Source organism: Eucalyptus grandis, chromosome 1 (assembly GCF_016545825.1).
Source record: "Eucalyptus grandis isolate ANBG69807.140 chromosome 1, ASM1654582v1, whole genome shotgun sequence".
In the NCBI taxonomy this organism is placed as follows: domain Eukaryota; kingdom Viridiplantae; phylum Streptophyta; class Magnoliopsida; order Myrtales; family Myrtaceae; genus Eucalyptus; species Eucalyptus grandis.
Window position 1 is genome coordinate 1,826,713 of NC_052612.1, and position 23,663 is coordinate 1,850,375.

General features: G+C 39.0%; 4 protein-coding genes across 5 annotated transcripts; 1 reads left to right on the forward strand and 3 right to left on the reverse strand.

The window, feature by feature from the left end:
- Positions 1-1,550: 1,550 nt before the first annotated feature.
- On the reverse strand, positions 1,551-5,184 carry LOC104447745 (probable tRNA N6-adenosine threonylcarbamoyltransferase). The gene is made up of 4 exons (XM_039306684.1): positions 5,159-5,184; positions 3,187-3,790; positions 2,144-2,299; positions 1,551-2,010 (listed from the first exon to the last, which is right to left on the reverse strand). Exons 2-4 carry the CDS (start codon positions 3,739-3,741, stop codon positions 1,663-1,665), a joined length of 1,059 nt encoding a protein of 352 aa, XP_039162618.1. The 5' UTR covers positions 3,742-3,790; positions 5,159-5,184; the 3' UTR covers positions 1,551-1,662.
- A 1,827-nt stretch (positions 5,185-7,011) lies between these two features.
- On the reverse strand, positions 7,012-10,582 carry LOC104434100 (protein FAR1-RELATED SEQUENCE 5). The gene is given in 4 exon segments (XM_010047100.2): positions 7,012-7,379; positions 7,381-7,461; positions 9,360-9,922; positions 10,425-10,582. Coding segments are annotated over 4 exon segments (750 nt in total). The 5' UTR covers positions 10,426-10,582; the 3' UTR covers positions 7,012-7,274.
- Positions 10,583-11,969: 1,387 nt separating this feature from the next.
- LOC104434190 (uncharacterized CRM domain-containing protein At3g25440, chloroplastic) lies at positions 11,970-16,825 on the forward strand. The gene is made up of 4 exons (XM_010047198.3): positions 11,970-12,162; positions 12,971-13,298; positions 14,409-14,810; positions 16,111-16,825. The coding sequence occupies exons 1-4, from the start codon at positions 12,083-12,085 to the stop codon at positions 16,597-16,599; spliced, it is 1,299 nt and encodes a 432-aa protein (XP_010045500.2). The 5' UTR covers positions 11,970-12,082; the 3' UTR covers positions 16,600-16,825.
- Positions 16,826-17,303: 478 nt separating this feature from the next.
- LOC120285871 (elongator complex protein 4-like) lies at positions 17,304-20,583 on the reverse strand. 2 transcript variants are annotated; one of them, XM_039307081.1, is made up of 9 exons: positions 20,414-20,583; positions 20,045-20,193; positions 19,718-19,944; positions 19,559-19,634; positions 18,937-19,093; positions 18,609-18,687; positions 18,294-18,453; positions 17,844-17,935; positions 17,304-17,671 (listed from the first exon to the last, which is right to left on the reverse strand). In XM_039307081.1, the coding sequence occupies exons 2-9, from the start codon at positions 20,175-20,177 to the stop codon at positions 17,504-17,506; spliced, it is 1,092 nt and encodes a 363-aa protein (XP_039163015.1). In that variant the 5' UTR covers positions 20,178-20,193; positions 20,414-20,583; the 3' UTR covers positions 17,304-17,503. The 2 variants fall into 2 exon arrangements, with proteins under 2 accessions (XP_039163015.1, XP_039163017.1); XM_039307083.1 differs by having other exon boundaries at positions 20,045-20,196.
- Positions 20,584-23,663: the final 3,080 nt, after the last annotated feature.

Below are 23,663 nucleotides of genomic sequence, written 5' to 3' on the forward strand. Positions count from 1 at the left end.
ATAGTATAACCTTTTTGTTAGAAATTTGTACATGTAGGCATCACGTATCAATTCACTGGTGGTGCTGACTCGGTATATCCCATCCATATTTAGATTGAAAATCGAATTTTGTCTATGATTGTCGTTGAGATAAGTTGGAGGATTGAATTTGTCAGGAATATAGTGCAGGGACCAAAAGTGAATACTAGTAATACTACGAGCACGAGTTTTATAATTTTATGTCCATTGGCTCAAGTAGCTTTTGTGCTTTGGTTTTGGCTTTTCTAAGTGAGTAGTGCTTATCTCTTCTTTGAATGCACAAATTCATATTGTAAAATGATAATGACTAAATATATTATGTGCAATGTATGATCTGGTTGAGTGATGTTAAAAGCATATTTGCTATATAAAAACCAAATCAGACTTTTACTATCCTTTGACGGAATATTTTTTGAAATAGTTTGAGTGACTATTTGTGAATGGTTGCAATATGCTTCGTGAAATGAATTGCAAAAAACTATAAGTACTGGTATATGAACCTGGTTATGAAATGAATTTTGGTTATTAAATTGAATTGATAGAGGATATATGCCTTGGTTTATGAAATGGATTGTAGATTTGATTTGTGGATTATTAAAAGATGAGATAGTGGTTTAACGATCATTGTGTTATGTTCATAACCCATTGAGAGGTTGAGTATGCATGCAGTTGTCAAGATATCTTTCTAGGCCAAACCACTAACTAATATAGGTGGAGATCTAGTTACTAGGAATCCTTTATCATAGGGCGTTAAGTGCAACCATAATTAGATATTAAGCATTGGATTAATCAATGGAATTTATCATTGATGTTTAATTTAAAATTGTTGATGAAATGAGTATTTCTAACAAGTATAAAGCTTTGTTAAATAACACATTTTGATATTGTGGGTATGCGGATGATACATATTTCGATAACAAGTTAATGGTAATTTGTGAGGTGGAATGACATGCGAAGAGAGATGAGTTGAAATAATAATAAAATTAATTTTTGTGTTGTGATATTTTTCGCATGGGTTGCTAGTATCTTCAAGGTGGGCTGCCGAAGGTTTTGGACGTGGGATTTTAGTGTTACTTCTTAGAGTGCATTTATTTCACAAAAAATAAATATTTTGAAAAGTGATCGTTCGTATTTCTTAAAAATGCCAAACGAAATCTTTTATTACTTATAAAAATATTTAAACACAAATTATTAATAATAATGAAAACACTTTTTCATTAACTATTTATTTTAAACGATACAATTGATCAATTTAAGAAGATATTTTTTAAATTATTTATTTTTCGTTGGCGCTTTAGATTTTTGACAATTGCTAATATATTGCTTTTGACTCCTCCAGGCTCGATGACAATGTCATTAATGACCAAGAGGCAAGTTGTAGTTCGATATGTTTTCAGGGAAAAAAAGAACTACAATTTGGAGTAATTTCCAGTCAAAATGATATTTTTTTTTTTTTTTTGGGTGAAGTTAAGAGAAGTCGAAATGAATAATTGTTTATCACTTAAGTGCAAAAAGCTAAGGTAAACATCCTGCATGAATGAACAGCATTTCTTTCTCTAATTAAAGGCTGTTGCATTAAATAGGAATCCTAGTTTCAGTCTCTTCTGCTAAATACGGCTGCGTAAACTAATCCAGGCATCTCATCTAGCCTGCAGTACCAGTACCATTCGCTTTCTTCAATTCCTCTTTCTCCCTCCAGATCGCGTGCACCTCATCTGTACGGAACCTTTGGGTGAAAGTCGACTCCTCTAATGGAGTTGATGTCCCATGCGCATAAGCGAGGAGTCCGGTGTATGCAATCATAGCACCATTGTCAACGCAGTACCTATCATCGGTTGCATACAATTTGCCGCCTCGCTCCGAGCACATAACTCTCATCATCTCTTGCAACCGCTCATTGCAACCCACGCCACCAACAATCAAAACATCTTTCTTGTCACAATGTGCCATTGCCCGCTCTGTGATTTCCACAAGCATTGCGAAAAGTGTTTCCTACAGCATAAAGCATCAAGCAAAACTTTAATCTCAGCTCAAATATTTTGTTGGAACAAAGGTGACTCTCCAGAGATGCAGTTAAGCTAGTAAAAACTGCTGATTTTTAGAGATGGATGCAAGTCCAATTTACCTGTAGAGAGTAGCACAAATCTGCAGGGGTGCACTCATTATTTTTAAGCTTTTCTTCAGCAGTAGCTTCGATAAAGCTCAAGATTCCACTAAAAGATACATCCATCCCTTTGACAACATAAGGAAGATCGATGAATTGATCTCCCTTCTTGGCAAGCTAGTAGATATAAGAGGCGTATCAGTCAACAGGAGGAAGAAAGTTCTTCCATTCTCATGATATGAAAGGGTTTGGTGAGAAAGCAACAACAGAAGAAAAACAACGGTAAACTATGCCCATTTTAGAGAAGGCAAAACAAGATAATCAACAAATCCACAATATTAGGCAAACAGAGCGGGATCCTAACTCAATAATGGGAATGATGCATACAAAATTATGAACCATATAATACCCACCATAATAACATATATAACGTTTACAAATAATCACAGTGACAAGACCCTTTCTCTACCAGTTGCAGCACTCTATAAGGATCAGTTAATGCTGTCATATTCCATTCAACGAGTTTTCAATGACAGATACTAAAGATCTTTGTCAAAGCTCCCATCCACATTTTGTAAGATATTTCCAAACATTTTTTACCAACATTCCCAACTTAACATCAATACCTTCTCACTAGAGCTTGTACATTGTTATCTTTTCATGTGTTCAAACGACTAAAATGAACTTTTCTCATGTTATCCTCCATTAAGGCCGTGCTAACTGCTTCTCAATGACACTCGTTTCTTGTTGTCCTTCCTAAAGCCCACACTCCAGCAAAGTATTCTCTCTGCAAAATGTTGGTACTGGACAGTTGGACACACAGCATTCCAAGCCATAGATTCATCTGTATAATACTAGCATGAGGTGCAAGGCCAAAGTCTATTATAAGTGCCATTATAGCATTTCTAAGAGGTTATCATATGCATAGTGAAAACCAAAGTCCCAAATACATGACACAACAATTGACATCAATGAAATAACTGAAGATCAGCAAAAGGCCACAAGTCCAACTTAAAGTTGAATGCACAAACCAGAGACCTTCATGTGCACTGCTGGTGACATACCTGCTCAATGTTGTATCCAGGGCTAGGATCGTTGGACAGTGTCAAGACTCTAGCAAATCTGTCCAAGCAGTTTCCAACAGCAATATCAATAGTCTCTCCAAAAATTCGATACCTTCCCTCACTGTAAGCAATGACCTGTGTATTTCCACCACTTACATACAACACAACCGGATCATCAGCACCAGTCACAATCCTGCCCATTTCAATATGTGCCACACAATGATTAACAGCAACAATCGGTTTCTTCCACAGCTGTGAAAGGATCCTAATGACAATAGCAGAAACTTGCAGAGGGGCTCCCATGCCTGGACCCTTTGTATAACAAAGACAGTCAATGTCGTCAGGAGTGACTTGGGCGGTTTTCAGAGCTTCTTTGACCAAAGGAAGTACATGCTGGAGATGGTGCTGAGCAGTTTCTCGTGGAAGAAAGCCTTGTCCAGGAGGAGTGATGTAGGTATGACGTGGATTAGACAAAATATCGCCGTCAAGAGTGACCACCCCAATGCCAATCTTGTTGGCTGACCCCTCGAAACCAAGGGCTATCTTTTTCTTCATGTTTGCAGGTTTGTTCTTTGCACAGTTTCAAATCCTCTTAATTGACAAACTGATATAAGTAGGAAGAAAAAGTTAACCAAAGAACAGGATAGGGGAGAAGGTTACTTCAGGTGTGCAGCTAACCAAAGTAAGTCGACGTGTATCTACGTTGATGCAAAGAAAAAGGCACCAACAATAGCAGCTACCCACACATACAAGAACCTAGAAAGAGAGTATGAAGTACTGGCTTTCAATAGCCTAGCATATAGTCCATATGTTGCAAAAATTAACTTTTACTAAAGTGATGGCTATGAACAGTAGATACCCACTGTGAGGACCAAATTGTTGGAAGACAAACGTAACATGTAGAGAATGGTTGAATCCCATTGGAAGAATTAAAAGTGAAAACCAGAAAACAAGGGCATTAATATACACTCTACAAGTTAATCTCTGAGGCACGGTTAATACTCCATGGAAAGATTTATAGACAAAATCAAAGCAACTAATTTGATAAGATGCAAGAAGCAAAGCAACACTAAATTGAAGAGCTACCATTCAGCAAGTCAAAAAAGATTGAAGAAATCAACACTGGGCCTATATCAACAGAGTAGAAGACAGCATTTTGATTGAGCCAAATGGGAAAAGAAAACAAACAGGGGACCTACACGGCAATTTATGTAACACAAAAGAAACATAAACAGAAACAGGGAAGCAAAACATGATCCCAGAGAACAATCATGTTGAAGTAGCAGTTCAAAATGATAAAGAAAGAACAAAAAGAAAACTGTAAGTACACTAACAAATATCCAGTCATCTCCATTGCATGATTTACTTTAGCTTGATAGATGCCAAATTGAGAATACCAAGAAGTGCTATAATACCGACATCTTTAACAAGCAAACCAAATACAGCATCTTGGTTCTAGAGCTTTTCCGAGTAATTTCTCAAAACACACGGGAAAAAACCATTTGACACTGTAATTTCTTCTATTTTCTCCTATACCAAGAGCATCCCAAATAACAGGAGAAGTCCAGTTTACACGGAGTTTGTTCGGTTTGCCCAGATTTCACACGACAAACTCAAGTCGCAGAACACTTGCACATAATCAACTCTTAATTTCAGCTAAAAAAGATCTAATCTTTTCCTCTAGCAGAAACAACAATAGTTAAATATGGATACATGACCAACTAATCTCTCTGGCAAACGAATTTAAAAACCAACAGCTACCCATGATTCTAAAGCAGACCCGGACCGTGTATACGTGATATCAGTCCTACATCGAAAGATTGTTACGTAAAATGGACCCGACAGTTCTCAGCTCAACCTTCAAAAACTAAGGCAAAATGGCCTCAAAAGTTTGCATAAATCTCATTCAGCGGGTTTTCATTCAACTAAAGACGAATTACAGTGGATGAGAGAGAGAGAAGAGAGAGAGTACCTGCGCTGGAGAGAGTGGCGGTCGAGTCGAGTTTGGCGAGTCGATTCGGGTTTGGGCGTGCGGGGTCTGAATTCAAGCCAAAAATCCCTCTCTTTCCCTTCGGGCAGGAGTTGCCAAAAACCCTCATTTGTCTCTCAATTTGGAAAATTATTTGCGTCTGTATTTTCACTTCACATTATTGCGAGTAATTTATAAAGGCCGATGCTATTTTTACCTTATAAATGACTAAAAAATTCGACCAAAAAAAAATGATTAAATGCATCCCATTTACACAAAAGACAAAACTGCCTTCAATTGCAGTTTTAGGAAATGGCCCTACTCCTCATTTTTTTTCTACTTTCTTCTATTTTTTTATTTAGGATAATTATCATAATTAATCATTTCATGAGTTTTATTTTTTGGTGAATTAAAAGATAAGTGAATTTTCAGATATTCCTATAATGCGTTACATATGTTCCGTGTAAATTTATCTTACTCAAAGTAAGGAAAAGAGACATTTTGTGATATAATAAAAAAATTGGAAAGTCTATTCTTCATATTGATCTTATATTGACCCCTTTAATTTTTTACCCTCTTATATCAAAAGCTCACTTTCTTTGTAAGATTAACATATATCAGGTCTCTTTATTTACTATATCAAAAAATTTACATTTTTCTCTACTATATTGGTGAGATATCTTTATACAGAGCATGCAATAGATTAGAGGAATGTCTAGGAATATACCAAAAACATTATGTACAATGAGGTATCTTTATATTTTTTTTTTAACAAATCATGAATGACGTTAATTTTCGTCAAACCAAAATAATGATATTTCATTAGCATTTTCAAAAAAAAAAAAAAATTCTTACTTTATGCAATGTTTTGATTTAATTAAATTTCATCAACTTTACAAATTATTCATAAATTTAGTCAACAACGTAGAAAAGAAGTAGTTTTTTTTTTTTTTTTGAAATTTTAGTTTTGAAAAAACAAATTTTTATGGAAGTAATATCTTACAAAAAAAAAAAAGACATTGTGCCTTTAATATATATAGAAAATCTACAATAAACAAAATTAGACATGTGAAATTCTTAAGTAATGGATAAAAAAGGAAAGTAAATAAAATTGGGACCACCGATTTTTATCGCAATTAAATGTAGAGGGTAATTGTGTCTTTTTTGTGAAGATTGGGTGGATTTAATCACACAAAGGATGGAAATAGCATCGTCCTTTATAAATCATTAATTTACTCATAGTTATAATCTAGAGTTATTACAACTCATAAAAATAAAAATAAAAACCGGCAAACAATCATTTGGAGTATGCTATGCTATTCCGGAATCATCGCTTGTCAATTATAACAAGTACTATTTTTTTCGTAAAGCGAATTAAGCTACAGAGAATCTATTAAATATTAAGCTATATATATCCTATGATCACCAAATAGTTATTTATTCTATTCATGTCCTATTCCATTTGGGAACCAAGAAGACCATAACAAGGCACACTTACTCTTTAGTTCCAGCCTTTGTTTCTTCCGCTTTTCTTCATTTGATAGAGTAAGACAGTGTTGCTTTCGGTATCACGTAAATCCTACGTCAAAAAGCAATAATACTAAGTTACCAACCAAAATATGTATCTATTCCCGTCGCAATTGAACTGAACCGAACCGAACTTAACACGACCTCAAATTCAAGAGTATTTCATTTGATCATATCGAACAGATGCTGGAAATTATAATCGTTAAGTTCCACAAGCGACTTGATGTATCAAAAATTTTAGTTGCCGTAATCTGGCACAACGTCTTGCACAGGATGTAGTGCACTGAATCCTGAAATCTTTCCCATCATTACCTATAATACAAAAAAAGAACCAAAATCCTGTTACTTAGGAATACCTGAACTGGAATAGAACAATCAATTGGATACATGAATGAATGCTATATGGACCATGACCAACAATAAAATGAAAGTGCATAAAAAATTGGTTGGTGTAATCTATTCAAAACTAGACATATCGACAAGGATTTCATCATATCATCTTTTGCCACGCAGTCCATCATTTTACAATTTGAACCAGACAACAGAAAAGAAAAAAGGGGGAAAGAAAAGGAAGAGATGCTGCAGTCTATCTCTAACTTTGCTGCTCTCTGCTTTCGATTTCCTTCACGTTGTCTACTATGTGCTGGATCTTTCTTGCCAGACTCTCATTGTGATTCTCAATGTGCTCAAGATTAGTTCGAGATGCCTTTATATGTTGCAGCTCGCTTTTTCTCTATTGCCAACTGCTGCGACAATTCCCGAATCTTGTCATGCTCATTCTGTGGAAGAAGAATGGAATCAGACATGTGAACTATAGAATTTTTGAGAAAAAGCATAACAGTGCTGACAAGAGCTTTTGCATATAGTATAATGGAGTATATAATCGCTAGCACTCAGGTATATGAAAGATCGGCCATAATTTTTCAGGGAAAAAGTAGACTCATACACAAAATGATCCAAAAACAGAGAACTGAGACTGTAGCGCAAGTGACAAGGCATCTCAACTATTATGATGCTTTTATGAAATCAATACCTTCAAAAGAAACGTTTTAGAGACGATCAATTTTAACAAAACAATTCCATGACATAATTACTTCATCAGATAATTGTTTTCTAGCCAAAGGCAGACCATGAGAATTTTCTCAACCTCTATAGTCATACATATCATGAGATTTCAATCCGACTCACATCAGCTCACCTTATGTAACCCTAAAGCCACAAACTTTTGTTATTTTTAGCATATGCCCACCTCCCTCTTGTGTAAAGCTCCCAGTCAATTGGTTACACAGGCTCAACAAACTTCCCAATAGCTTCTCAACAATGAGAAGTCTGAGATGGACAAATAACAATATCAAGTGCAGGCAAAATAATTGACCCGTATCCCATTAGAAATGCAGTGCTTCTCTGAAACATGATACAAGGGATTAATTTGTCTGGTTTTGTCTTAACTCTGTAAATAATTTACAATCAGATGGCATGTAGGACTTACCCATCATCACAGCTACAATTCCTAATAGCAATTGAATGATCGTCTGATTTTTTAAACTAGAGTTAAAAGGATGCAATAAATGTCCAGAGATGGAAATTCCAGAGTTTCATGATTATTCGGGACAATCACAGAGGTTACAACATTATTTTGTCATCTAATAATAAGCACTGTCATGTGGAATCAATATTGGCAAAGTCAGATCGAAGTGGCTGGCTTCCCTAGAGAGAATAGATACATAGCAAAGTAGTTTAGATACTATAAGGAAGATAAATATCAACAAACTTTCAGAAAAAGTCAGACAAGTGAATGAAGCATGGGTTTTTCCATGACAAGAATGGTTACAGGTCAATACCAATATGTCCTTTTGATAGATATTTTCATTTTGGATAGCTTAATGTACTGATATGTCAGTATTGGCTAGTGATATTCTCTACTTTAGGACGACAGATGTGTTGAGGACATAATGTTGGACAACTGCACAGACTTGTGCCATGTCGACTAGAGCCAGGAACTTTATAATCCTAACTGAGAGTAGACAAGCTATTAGAATATCATTCAGTGTAGCTATGAAACTGAAAGTGGCAACAAATACGCCACAAGGCACCTACAAGAGAATGAAACCAAACGGTAGAAAGAAAGTGCTAAATCAACAGAATAATAATGGAACAGAGACGCAGCTGACTGTGATTAGTCAGTGAAGGGTGTGTAAATAAAGGATGCCAGAAAAGGTCGTCAAACAGTTAGCACGTTTCTAAACTTCAAATGTAGGGACTCTCGCTGGGGAGGATTTTGTTCTCCAAACCTAGAAAACTATGGTGAAAATGCTCAGCTGCTATGCTAACCGACGACCTCAGAGAAACCCATGATATGCTAACTAATAACCAGATAAGCGCCCCCATTTATAGACAGTCCTCATTGGTGTGTGTGTGTGTGTGTGGAATACAAAAGAAAATGAGCAACCACCATACAACTTTGAGAGGACCATAAAATAAGTGAATAACTAATACCTAGCTTTCTCATGTCTCTTTTCCTAAGGGCCGTGGCAATAGCTTCAAGCAAACATTGAGAGGACCATAAAATAAGCGAATAACTAATGACTAGCTTTCTTATGTCTCTTTTCCTAAGGTCCATGGCAATAAGTTTGAGCAAACATTTACAACATAAAATAGAAGAGGAACAAGAACTTACAGGATATTGATCGTAGATGCAGTCCCTCCGGCCTTTGCCAGGTGACAAGGTATGAGTATGTTCCTTCACAAACTTCGTGACGACCCATTTGCCTGTATTTATTTTCCGCACCAGTATCATGGCCCTACAACCAACCCTTGTCTCTGCCCTTTGCCTGACAATTTTCTCACGTTTATCTGGCATCCTGTAGCCCTCTTTGTTGCATACGAAAGCCCGACCAATAGCCGATCCATCACGCCTCGACCGAGAGAGTTTGCTCACCCGAATTATAAATCCTACCCGGGTAGCATATGCATTATAAAACCCATGTGCGGCCGCTTCAGAGTCAAATTCCTGACCCACATAGGGCTCATCATCTGCTGAGGGCATCGACACCGGTGGCATGGTGTCGAGAATGTCGTCCCTGTCTAACAGATCGTCATTCATCTTTACCTCCACAACCTGCTCATACTCCCCTTCGACAGCACTTACGCCCACTTCATTCTCATCAACCGCCTGACTACTACTCTCAGCACCAACTGAACTCACCGTCCCATCTCTACCAAAATCGCCCACCATATCCACTGCCGAAACAAGGAAACAATCTCATAATCCAATAATAGGCACACAAATTACATAAGACGCAAGAGTTGCATTGACAAAATGCAACAAAGAACTCCATCATTCACTCGCTTCCCGAAAACCACACACACACACACACAAAGAACATGACCATACCCACATCGCAATAATCCCCTCCATAGACTTAATCTTGAAAAAGATTATGGGGGATACAACAACCCTCCCCCAGTGAGATTTATTTGAATTACCCCCCATTAAAAAGGCAATAGGAAAACCCAAATTCAAGAAAATTTCACGGATTTCAGCTTCCTGTCTGTTCATGTCACGCCTCATGAAGCAATACAACCTCAAAAGGGTTCCATGACAAGGAACCTTCGACCAGAAAGATGGAACCTTTGGCAGCTTCTCGAATCAAACGGGCAATCAATTGCACAAAGAATCTATTTTCGCAACCAGTTCAAAGCAGACACCCAAGATGAAATCCAACCCTCTGCTCCGACTTACTGGGTCTATATGTACTGATCTTCAAATCCCCCGTTGAACGATCGCCGTGGTGGCGGGCATGGCCACCGTCGTCCGTGCCGACGCGCCAGCGAGCGAGACACAGAGAGAGGGAGGGGAAGAGAGAGAAAGAGAGGGTTCACGCAGCGAATATGGGGACTCATCTGGGGCTCACGTGGCGGGCATCCATTGGCGAGCGCTCGGGAGACGAAGTCAACGGTTCTGGTCAAGCTGATGATGTCCCGACGCGTGTGAAGTGTCGTGGGACTTGCTCGCTCGAGATTGGAACCTCTCGGGTTCTATCCGGTTCGACCCGACCCCGATGGGGAACAAAGGGAGCAAAATTTTCAACTTTTGGGACCCGGGTTTAAATTAATTTTTATATATTATTAGAGTTAATACTACGAAGCCCCAAATTAACATATTTGTGATAAATTTACCTCATATTGCAAACTGGTATACTTATAATAAATCTACTCAAAATTAATATTTTGACAATAAAAATTACAAATTAAAATTATGACAAATTTATCATCAATTAATATCCGTTAAATTATATCAATACCACGAAAAATCCTAAATCAGTATATATATATTTTTTTAAATAGAGGGCAACAAGCATTATGCAACTCAGCAAGTTGATAGTATAATTTAACAAAAACTAGCAAATAATAAATTTGTCGTATATGTACCAATTTGAAGTTTTTTGTTATTAAAAAATTAGATTATGATAAATTTATTATAAATGTATCGATTTCAATTTTTATATGATATTAACCCATATTATTATTACAAGTTGGGAAGGATACCTTATTGTATCTCTACATAAAAATGATGCAATTTAAACAATCATTTATAACTAAAATGAAAATCATAAAAGAAGCAACGTTGGACTAAATTTTGTTAATGGGTTCATGTTTACTTGATGAAGTTTCATGTTTTCTCTAGGGAACCAAAAGTTAATTATCCCGTTAGTATTTCGTTAAGGTCAAGTCCTATTCATAATGATATTGTCCACTTGAGTCGAAATCCATACATTTGTGTTTCTCTAAGCTCCCCCAAAAAGACCTTGTTCTAAGTTACGACAACATATTCAATTTATTCCTACTCCCATGCCATCCTAAAGTTCAAGTCACACCTTAGCTCTCCCTGGCTTCAGCGGTCACTTCCACCAACCAGATCATTATATATTTTATTTAACTGTAAGGACTTGTCTATTTACTAACCATCGTGTCAAGAAATAAGTATTTTCTATCTATTAATTAATCGCCATAAAGCAAAACCTAAGTGCAAGAATTATTTATCGCTTTACATATTGGGAAAAAAAGAGAAACAAACAATTGAAACTAGTAAAAGAGAAGCATTAAAAAAAAAAAAAAGTCCTAGACAAGCTCTCAATTATATTTGTCCCGGGAAAATTTAAAATAAAAATATCACTACTAGTTTCGAGAGATATATGAAAGAATAATGATTTCCAAATATTTCGGATTATATTAAAAAAAATAACAGGAATACGTTTTTGTTTTCTTTTTCCTTTTTGGGAGAAACCTGGTCGGACGTGCAACCGGAACCAACATTAATCGACGCAAATCATCAAACATCTGGAGCGCAAGCGTTACTAGCGCCTTCTCTCTCTCTGTGGCGATACTTGAAATGGCGTAATGGCGAGCACTTGGCTGCGCAATTTGCTTAGAGCTTCTTCTCTTCTCAGACCATCTTCTGCATCCGCCTCCTCCTTCAGGTACTCTCTCTCTCTCTCTCCGTGGCATGGTGATGAATTAAAGGAAGTGGGTGAATCCGGGAGGTAACTTAGAGGAACCAAGCTTTCTCCTTTTTAGTGTAACGAGTGAAAAGTATCGGTTTTTTTCACGCTACTGAGCTAATGGGATGCTGACGTGCTGTTACTGCTTCGGGTGATGGTTCTTTTGAGTGAAATCAGCGTCTCAAACGCGGGGGTATCGAATGTTTGGCTAACCATTCCGCCTTCCCAGTTTGATGGAATGAAGGCGAATGCATTGCCGACAACTGTTCTCTCGGCTTCTTTCGGTGTGGTTTGAGTGTAAATGGAAGTCTGGTTTTTGAGTGGCTTGATTGGCAGTATTGGGATGTATAGGTGTAGTGTGCTGGAGCTCTTTGATGATTTGAGGAGGAAATTGGGTGATGACTGCGTAGAATGATTTCTAGCAGTGGGGATTCTCGACTGTCGAACTGTTAATGATGGGTGGTTGAGTTTGCAGTGTGCATTCGGCTCTCGTGTTTCAGTTTCTCCAAAGATGCTTGCTTGTTTCATTCAGGAAAAAAGAGTGACAAAAAGACTGATTCCTACCCGTTTGGATTGATTGATTGTTTTGAATTTTCTTGATTTCTGGTGCTCTTCTGTAAATTATGGTCTCATACAAACTGACATTGGTGCTTAGGTGGAGCTGAACTCAAAGAACTAGTACTACAGTTTAAGTTAGAAGTATTTTCTATTGCTCGACTTGGACCTCCATGTCCTTTTTCTTTTTTGGATTTTGTTGTTGTTGACTTGGATTGTATCCCTTTGTTAGGCCAATTCTACTATCAGGAAGGCCATCTCTCTCTTCATCTAAGCACTTGCTTCTGGGAAACCCGGCAAATACTTCATGGTCGTTTAGAAACTTGAGCTTCGGATCTGTGAACTTTGTTTTATCCGAAGGGAAGCCCAAGTTTGAGACACATGAGGTTGATCCTCCAAAGAAGGAGAAGTGGAAGAATAAGAAGAGGTTCAAGTTACAGAAGAAGAGAGAGAAGCAGAAACGAAAGGCAGCCAACAAGAAGGATCCAAGGCATGTTGGGAAGAAGAGGAAGCAAAAATTTGCAAATGCAGAGGAAAAGATCAAGTACAAGCTTGAGAAGGTGAGCTGTCACAGTAGCATCTACAAAGTTGGCTGATCCATACTGTTAGTCAATCAGTTAGAAGTACCTTGTCAATGGGACTGCTTATCTGGATTCAGACTTGTGATTAATCTACATTAACATGGTTTATGAGAATGAAAGCAACTCCTCTTATAATTTTGCTATAAATAATCCCCTCACTTCTTCAATCGTAGATGATAGAAGCAAAATCTATGTTCCACTTCGCATTTACATATAAGCCCCTTGTTTCTTCAATTGTGCTGCATAATTTTGTCACCAAACCTGTTAGGAACTTTTCTTCCATATATCTCTTTGTCATTGCCTTACTGCTTTGTTTGGGAGAGAAGGGAGGGGGAAGAAAATCAGATGTGGGTGTAGAAAAATTGACAAAATCGAATTTTTCTGGGAAGGGATTGAAAGGAAAATATAAGATTTCTCCATCCACACTCATTGTCCTCCCCACTCTCTCTCCCAGACAAAGTGGAAATTCCACATAAGCTCTTGCATAGTGGGATTAACCTGACTGCTTTTCCCAGAATTTTCTTGGGGTACCATGGGCACATTTCACCTGCTTTTATTTGTCATTGTCCTATCTGAATGGATAGCACATCTCTCTTTCTGAGGATGCGTAAGAAAACGAAATCCAGTTATATTGTTCAGTATGATGGGTTTGCCAGGCACAAGTTCCCCACGATGATCTCTTCTGACCTACCTTGGTTTTTCCGTGAAAAGCAGTTTTTTAGTAAACCTTTTGGCTGCCTCATCAGGTCAATCTGTGTGTTTATCACTACCTCCAATACTTTGTTTAGCATGATGGGTTGGCATATGTTGTGCTTCAATTTGAGTCGCAGTGCACATGGTGTCTCCTCATTGATGTTTTGTGTTTGTCAACTCTTCTGAAGAGTGTAGATCAAAAAAAAAAAAAAAAAAAAAAAAACTCTTCTGAAGAGTGATTCGTCATGGCAGCAGAAATGTTTCAGGCATGAATCCAGCCCAACTCTGGAAGTTGTTAGGATTCCACATAGTTGCAATTATATTTAATCCTTGTTTTGAGCTAATCTGGATTCCATAATCTTATAAGATGATAGTTTTTCTCTCTTTGAATTGCAGGCTAGAATTAAGGAAACTTTGCTGATCGAGAAGCTCAAGAAATATGAAGTTCCTAAAGTGCAGGGTCCTGTGGTCAAACCGGATAATCTAACTGGCGAGGAACGGTTTTTTCTCAAAAAGATGGGCCAAAAAAAGTCTAATTACGCACCTGTTGGTAGAAGAGGAGTATTTGGAGGTGTCATCCTTAACATGCACATGCACTGGAAGAAACATGAAACTGTTAAGGTCATTTGCAAGCCCTGCAAGCCAGGCCAAGTTCATGATTATGCCCAGGAAATTGCCAGATTGAGTGGTGGGATTCCAATTCAGATCATCGGAGATGACACCATTATATTTTACAGGGGAAGAAACTACGTGCAGCCAGAAATCATGTCACCTATAGATACATTATCCAAGAAACGGGTATGTCACCTGACTTTGATATTTCTCTTCGTTTAATATGTAAAGTTTCCACGGTATTAAGCATTGTCAACCCAACCATTAAGATGCTCTTGATGTGATTTAGATTATGAAATTGTACTGCCTGTATATCTTACATTTCCTTTTGACTTATACAGGCAATTGATGTAGATATGCTAAACTCGTATATTGTCCCTTGTCTTTTTAACTATTGTGGTCCTCTTAATGCTGTTGTTTCCATCTTCATCACTATTTGCTCATTTGGCAGTTTTAGGTATTCCTTCATTTTCACAAACGTTATTTAGGATTTATTTTGAAGTCGATATGAGAACTACTGATTCTTTCTAATCATCGTCCTACATCAATTTGGAGGAAAATATTCTAAAAGGCTCAACGCCAACTCTTGCTTAATTGTTTATTCCTATGAGCTGGAAAGCTCCCCTGCAGTTTGGTGTTGTTACGACATTGAAAATGATCAAACATATTATCGTCCATAATGTAATCCTTCTGCTGCAAGAAAAAGCAGGTGGTCTGCGGGCAGAGAGCAGCAGTTGTAATATTAATTGTTGATACAAAGTAAGAGGGAGTCACATGATTGAGAGAAACTAAAACATGATGGACATTTGAGATTTTAAACAATGTGAGAGGTCACAAGATTGATCACGCTACAGTTAAAAGTGAAGTTTCCGGTATATACCAGGGAAGTAGCCGATGGAATGATATGAGTTTCGGAATGATTTTTAGTGATTTGGCACTTTTTATTTTTTTTGCTACATACTAATCAAGGATTTCAAAAAGTAGTGTGGCTCTAGCGGCTAACCATACCGAAAACCCCATTCAAAGCTCATTATGTGAAATAAAGGGTTTTACTGGGAACTTCTTGAATAGAGTTTTCTGAACTTGATTTAGATGTTTGTTTGTCATACTTTGCACAATACTTGGAAGCCTTATCATTTGCCATTCATACCAGTTAAATAACAAGCAAGTGTACTTGCAAGCATTCTTGCTTCTATAAAAGTCAGGATGCTTGTTTGGTCTAGGGGAGTACCGAGAAGTTGCGTTTTGTATGTCTACTTATTTGTGGAATATCAGTAGTTGTCCCATCTGGTTTTCACTCCATTAAGAAAAAGCAGACGAGTCATTGCAGCATAGTATACGTTCTTATCTTATAAATCTATATCGAAGTACATGATTTTGGAGCCTATCCTAAGGGGGTGCTAACTTCATCTTACATTTAAGCAATTGTTGCCTGGTAATATTGATTCTTTACTTTGGTGGTAACCAACTCCATGTCCTCTTGCAGGCTCTTGAAAAATCTAAGTATGAGCAGTCACTTGAGTCTGTGAGGCGCTTCATTGCCATTGCAGAGAAGGAACTCGAGCTTTACTACAGGCACACAGCACTCTATGGAGACCCAAATAGCAGGAATCCCATAGCAATCTTGGAAGGTCCGGTACAAGGTACAATGGGATCCAAGGAAGTTGAAAGCTTGGAGAAAGAAAGACAATGCGCGACAGACGACAGCCTTTCAAGAGATTACTCACCACTGGAAAGTGATTTTTCAGATCTATCTGAAACAGAATCAGAGGATGGTTCCGAAGATGACATGTCCATTGGTGAGTCTGATGCTGAATATGGCCACACTCATGATATCAGCAATGAAAGAGTAGGAAATTTTTCAGGCGTAGGAGGTCACCCTTCCCATGACTTGGTGCGGTCTTCGTCTGCAGATAGTTCGAAGTTTGGCAATCATGACAAGCTGATAGGAAAAACAGAGTGCATGAAATCATGATACTTGTGGATGTCTGATGCAGAAATCAAAAATATCGTTGCTATCTGGTTTGGTTGAGAGTTTTAAGCCTAGTGGGAGGTATCAGTAGAAACATAACCTCCTGCGTAGCCGAAGGGACGGACCATTTGCCAGATCCACCTATCATCGCAAGCATAACCACAAAAAAAGATTGTTAAAAAAGCATGAGCCATCATTAAAATATTATAAAGTTGATGTTTCCTCCCAAGAATTTGATTATTGGGTCGTGCATTTTAGTGCATTTTCCCCTTTTTTTTTGGTAGTTCACGGGATGGTCGCTCCTCCAACAAGAAAAGGAAAAGAAAATGGAGAGATTTGATAGTATTGCAACTTGCAAATGCACTCTTTGGCTGAATGAATTACGGAAACCACTGTCTACAGGAAAAATGCACATTTACTTTTCTGTCATCGAGATGCATATCACGTGAGGCACTCGAGAAAATTATAACTGGTATGTTTGAGGACACTAGAGATTTTCTGTTCATTTTTCGTCTAAAATAGTCCACTGATAGGCACTGGGAGTCAAAATGTCTATCGCGGGTGTTGTAGTGAGAGAAGCTAAATTAATCTTTGAATGTCATAAAAGAAAAGAGTCAATACGTGAGAGGTGATTGAATCTAGCCACATAACAGTACAAAGCTTAGGAAAAATATCCCGACAGTTCTCATTCCACCACGCAGAAAACATTGCAATGATCTTGCTTCTAATTTCTATTTCAACTTTGCAACGGAGGCCGAATGTTTGACCTGGAAAGAGAAAATAAGTGAACACAAAAGACGAATTGCTCTGCCAGTGCCAGCCAAATATTGGACGTCCTTGTTCTAGGACACGTTGGAATTCTGCCAATCTCTCGACATTATTTGGCTTCTCTATGTGCTAATACAGGCTAGAAGTCAAGGGATCCGCCTTTAGAAGAAACAGAACAGCTCCCAGAAGTAGCATAGGACGTGCCACTTGAACCATCAACAGGAGCTTGATTCAAACATTCAAGCACCAGAAACTTGCGCTTTTGCAACTTTATGGAGAACGTTGCTGCCTCAAGAATGATAGGAACCTGAATGATGATTATGCATGTTACACGCTTATAAAAAGAGAAGGAAGGAAATCAATGTGGCAACATGAACTAATTAAGTAGGTTTAGAGAATATATCCTTCTGAGTGTACACATTATAATTTAACAAAAATTTCATCAAGCGACAATCTACATGCCAGGAGTTGTTTGATACCTGTGTATTAATACGTGCTACTTTGTGTACACTAAGAAGTCCAATCATGTCTTGGTAGCCCGTGAGGAGTTTGGCCAAGTCTTTGTCCTCATCTGGAAAAGCATTTGTCAAAATAAGCATTCATTGACGAACATTGTTTCTTACACTCGCTTATAAGTTTGGTTTTAATTCCTCATTCTATCAACAAAATCAATTTTACTCTTAAGTACTACAGTAAATTAAATCAGAATCGCTATACTGACAGAGGTCTTATATAAAGAAAACTAAAAACATGGAGTGGTTGTCTGCAATCTGACGAATTTAGTTTGAGGCAAAGTTAATTGGATCGACAGTATAAAACTGAAATCCAAAATTTCGAAAGAAGTCAGGGAGTACAAGCGCCTTTTCTAATCTCCATCTTTGATTAAACTAAAACTAGCAGGAGAGGAGAGGCAAGAACATATGATAAACCTGGAATTGCTCTGACTGAGAGCAATGTGTCTGCCATATGCTGCAATCTTTTAGAGAAAGAAGGAGAAAGTAGTGATGGTGGGAAGGACAGAATTACAACTGCATTCGAAGACCTAATCATGCTTCTCAGCGATCTTATGAATGAAAGAACATGCCATTCCTGGAAGAGAAACGTTGATAACAATAACATTAGACAGTGTCAAATAAAACAAGGCAAAGACAGGACAGTTTCAGAATACAATATAAACAAATAGACCAAAGTTGTCCTTGGAATCTATCAAGGCCATCCTGAACAACTTCTAATTTCTGATTCACCTTGTCAAAATAGGTACATTGTGGGGCACAAAAAGATTGGATTGCAATGCGGCCAGCACCCGAAATGTTGCCATCAGTTCTGCAGAAAAAAGTTCAATAACCACAAGGATTCAAAGCTTTGGTAGAAGAAGATGCACAGACAAGATAATTTTAAAGGTAAAAATGCTTCAAACGGTTCAATTCCAGTTTCCAGACACAGAATGCTAGAGATAGACTAAATGAACCAACTTTTAAGGATGAAACAAAAATCAATTAGCATTGCTAAATAGAACCCACATACTGTTGGCCTGGAGAACAAAAGCATATACAAGAGTACTTGGAAACAAACCTGAAAAACTGTTTTAGAAATGTTGCACAACGATCATGAAGAGCAGCAAGATCTGGAGAATCTTGAGTGCTCATACACTCTACGCGCTGTCCACTGAGAAACTGCCTTTGCAAGGGCTTCCGCAGATCAAACTCATTGCAGAACTCGAACTTATTATCTGCATGGCTATAGCGTAATGAACTCTCAACCATCTATCTCCAACTGATTAAGTTATTCTTCCTCAATGTAATCAAACAGCATCTTCATTTAACTTATCTGTCCTATAACAAAGATACAAGCTTTTGTAAATTCTAAATCAAAGGGCTCATGTAATTAGTCACCTTTTGCCTATAGGCCCCATACCATAAGGAGTATCTTGCAATTGAATAATTAATGGCATCATGTTTCATTAGGTTCCACATAGCAGATTGCAAAGAAAGGCCCATTACCATGGTATGGAATTGATATCCATCACTTGATTTTCATAAATGAATCAAAATTATGTGAAGAAGCCATGATCCCAGGAGATCAAATCAAGAATCAAGAAATGGTCCATGCTTATTTCAAAGTAAGAGGTGAATCGCTATATTACTCTAGTCCTGACCAATAATAGGATATGAGCAGCCCCAAAATATGATTTTACCTCTTTGGCCATTTGAATTCGGCTGATTTTCTCCAAAATACTTCTTGTACTGCCAAGCAATCCGCAAGCCTTTCTCCTGCAAATTATAGATAAAGTAGCTCAGCGAACAATTTCATTTCAATCCACGTCAGTTATGGAAGAGTAAGAAAGGGGGGGCACCTGTTCTGAATCACGGTCGAGCGGCTTATCATCTTTAGACGACACAGGACTAGGCAAAGTACCCAGAAACCCTCTCGGGTCTTTGGCAGGGCTCGCGTACAAAAGGGGTTGATTGAGAACGAGTCCTTGAGACATGAAATTCCTTAACAAGAGCATATGATGCGGCGCCTCCGGGTCTTCCATGACAACAACCAAACTCCCAAGAGGAAAGCCGCCTCCTAATATCTCTGAGAGTTTTGATCACAAGAGAAAGTTATCCACCATAAGGACACACTACAGCACTCTTAACGTAATATCGCCACTGCAGCATAAAAACTGGGAACTCACTGTCGAGGTCTGATATCCCAGAGGACAAAAAGAGAGTCCCGTTCGGCCCACTCTTCACCCCCGGCATCTGGGGCGCTGCTGTAGATGGTACGTTCCTCGAGAAACTGCTGGCCCTCGTCTTGGGTGTAGCCATGGCTGCTCAAAGGCTCCTACTTTAAGACACAGCAACGATCAGAATCATTCGTTTAAAGGAAGAGACCCAGACTCGGGTGCCCGGGGAATGAATCAAGCTTTATTCGGAAACCTTAAAAACACTAGAAAGGAAACATGAAGAGGGGGCATCGCGGCTCCAGAAAACATAAGTTTCCGGCAAAAGGGCATTTCGTCGAACACCTGGTGCGCCCAAGTAAGAGGGGTAAAAATACGTACCTCGTCGTCAGCTTCTTGAGCTTGGGGCTACATGCATATCTGCAAGCACGCACGCAACGACGAGGTCGAGATCAAAGTTCTGCTCTTTCCAAGATGGAACTGAACCAATTCAACCGATCGAGCGCGCCGGAGAGGGAGAGACGGGGTAGGGCTTGGTGGCAGGAGAGAACGAAGGAGGTGGGCTTGTGTTCTTGTGGGTGGGCCGATCGCAACGCGAAGTTTGGATTTTTTATGGTGATGGGCTTTTCAGTGAACTGGGCCACTAAGCCCATCACTCGTGGGCTTTGATGCCCCTTAGAGCGTCTTCAAAAGAAAGCGGACTCTGGCTGCATTTGAGTTGGATGGTGTTTGGAAAAAATCTTCTTGCAAAGTAGGGATGTGCAACCGGACTGGGTAAACCCGGTTCCCGGATCAGCCCACCCGAAAAATAGGGTCGGGAACTGGTTCCTGTTGAAATCGGTTCGAAACCAGTTCCCAAAAGTTAGAACCGGTTTGAATCGGTCCGGGAACCGGTTCCGAGGGATTACCCACCCGGGAACCGAATCGACCGGACCGGTTCGGGAACTGATTTGAGAACCGGATTGTACGCCTTCTTGTTGACCTTGCGGCTTCACTGGTTGCTGGTGTCGCGAGGAGCCAAGCGACGGTGCTGGTGCAGTGGCGGCTTCACAGGGGCAAGGGCGACGGCGACGGAGCTTCGGGCGATCAGAGGTGTCAAGTCGTCGCGGCCATAGCAGGGGCAACGAGTGGCGGTGCAAGCTCGCGAGTGAGGGGGCTCCGGCGGTGGCGCAGTGGTGCGGCCGCGGCGACGCAAGCACAGCGGTTGGCGACTATGGCATGCGGAGGGAGCCCGTGAAGAAGATGAACAGTATACTATTCTGTTTCTTCTTTTTTTTTCTTTTTTCTTTTCTCCTTGCTGGCTTGTCACGTCTCCCTCACGTCCCTCTCTACGCTGCCCACGTCTCCTCTGCCTCCTGACATTGACCTTGACTCTCAAGCTTTTCCTCCCTTTTTTTTTTTTTTTTTGTTTCTTTTTTCCAAGGAACGAATAAGGCCCCTGTCAAGTGATCCCAAAAAAAAAAAAAACCCTAGTGGAGTCGCTGAATTATCGCGACCTAATCTCGGGTGAAGCACCTAGAACTTGATTAATACATACGAAATGAGGTAGAAATTTGTTTATTAATTATGCTTAATATTTCAATATAAATTAGAAGAATTATGTTGTTTTCTCACGTATTAAAATAAAATTCGAAGTCGTATAGATGGGCGGTTGCAAAATAGGTTCTAATATAAATAGGGTTAACCTAACCGAACCGAAAAAAAAAAGCAGGTGGGTCGGGATCCAATACGAATACTGAACATACTCATTCAAAAAAAAATCGTAACCAAAAAGAGCCAGGTTATAACGGGGTCGGGTATAGGATCCAGGTTTGGAACCTACCCACCCTGGACCCGATCACCCCTATTGCAAAGGACTTCGGCTTTATTTTTTTCCATTTTTTATTAACAAAACACATACCCTTCGCCAATTATGGCGAGGGCCCCACCAGCAAGCCAGCTCTACTATTGGGGACCATCATCTGAGGTCACACAACCTCAAGTGGCCCTCAGCAACCCTCAGTAAGGGTTGTGCACCATAGGCAGCCCCTCATAAAGGTCGCTTGACTTCAATCAGTTCTCGCTGGCCCTTCGTAGTAAAAATGAGGGCAAAATGGGAAAATAATAAAATTTGGTGAGGGTAATTTTAGAAGGAAAGAGGTCACTTAACATTAGAAATAGCCTTCTGCAAATGTTTGAAGCTCGAGGCAAATGAGGACTTGCTTGAGCTTTTAGCTTTGCCAAGGTCAACATTTGGCCAAAGGGGTCACAATTAAGTTTGCCAAATACCCCATATTTTCTCCCATGGTGGAGGTGCAAAGTCCTTTAGGAAAGTGGAACTAAAAGCATATGATTCTAGCGCCTTCCATTATAACTGGTGATTATATGGTTAAAAAAGGATCTATTTGCATGATGAGCTTTAGGGTCGTCGATGGTTGGAGAAGCTTTTCGCACATGCGTTGCAATTCACGGCTAACTTATGCGCGGATGCACTCCGCCAAGATGGGGGAAAAGCAAGTACACGGATGCCAGTAGAATTCTCGCAGGCCACACCTCTAATTAGGCATAATCTTAATGGCGGAACTTATGCCGCGTTTTGTTTGTTGTAATCGGGGTGGATAACACCCTTTGATCGGTTTTCTATTATCTTTGCTAATGCGCGTGACGTTTCACGAGAAAAATGAAACGCGATGTGCGTAGGTACCCGACCATGTTATCTAACTCACATAGGAGGATTCTCTTCTGGCAATGATGCTACCGAAAGTCGCCCTGCAATTACAAGAAAACTCGGATTGTCGTGTGAAGTCGCTCATCATACCAAAGCCGGTTTGGGGGAGTAGCACTTTTGCTGAGGGGTGAGGGGTTTAGGTTTCCTATATATTTTACTTGGAACATAGAATGTATTTATCAAAATAGATTCTTCATTTTTCAACTAACCCGAAACCTACTCGCATATCCTAAAACTCCGAAACTTACCTACCACTGGTCCATAGTCAGTTCAAAGGTCTATCCAAGTTTTTATCTATATTATTATTTGAACAATTACAATTCACTAACCATAATTTATATCTAAACACACGAAAAATAAGAATGTTAATAAAGTAAAAATCTTAGTCATAAAATGGAAACTCGGATTTGTGCTTTCAAATTATACATTTATCACCTAACGGCATGGGATATTAGAGGATCGTATGGAAACATGGACCAAGAAGAATATTAGAATTTGTTCAAGATTCTAAATTCCTTCAATTAAGAACGTAAAATCTACCGATTGAAATAAATTTATTATTTTTTGGAACTTGGAACCTATCCTACATATCTTGAAATTTGGAACCTATAAGTTCTCACCGGTGGTTCTTAAGTTTTAAGTTCTACTTTGAAACCATGTTCATCCTTACTTTTGCCGCCAGTCACAGTGGTCATCGTCCGTTGTAGTGTTCACGCCCTTTCATTTAGAGACGAAATTGGAAAAATGGAGAGAGTAAACCCCTACACAGCTGGTTTTGTTGACTTTTAAACCCAGATTTACTTGAATAATCTCTAATTAGGCCGTGTGACTAATCTAGTAATGTTGTCATAAAACTGTGCAACCCCAACAAACACATTTCAAGGGAGAGAGAGAGAGAGAGAGAGAGAAAGAGGTTGGTGCTGT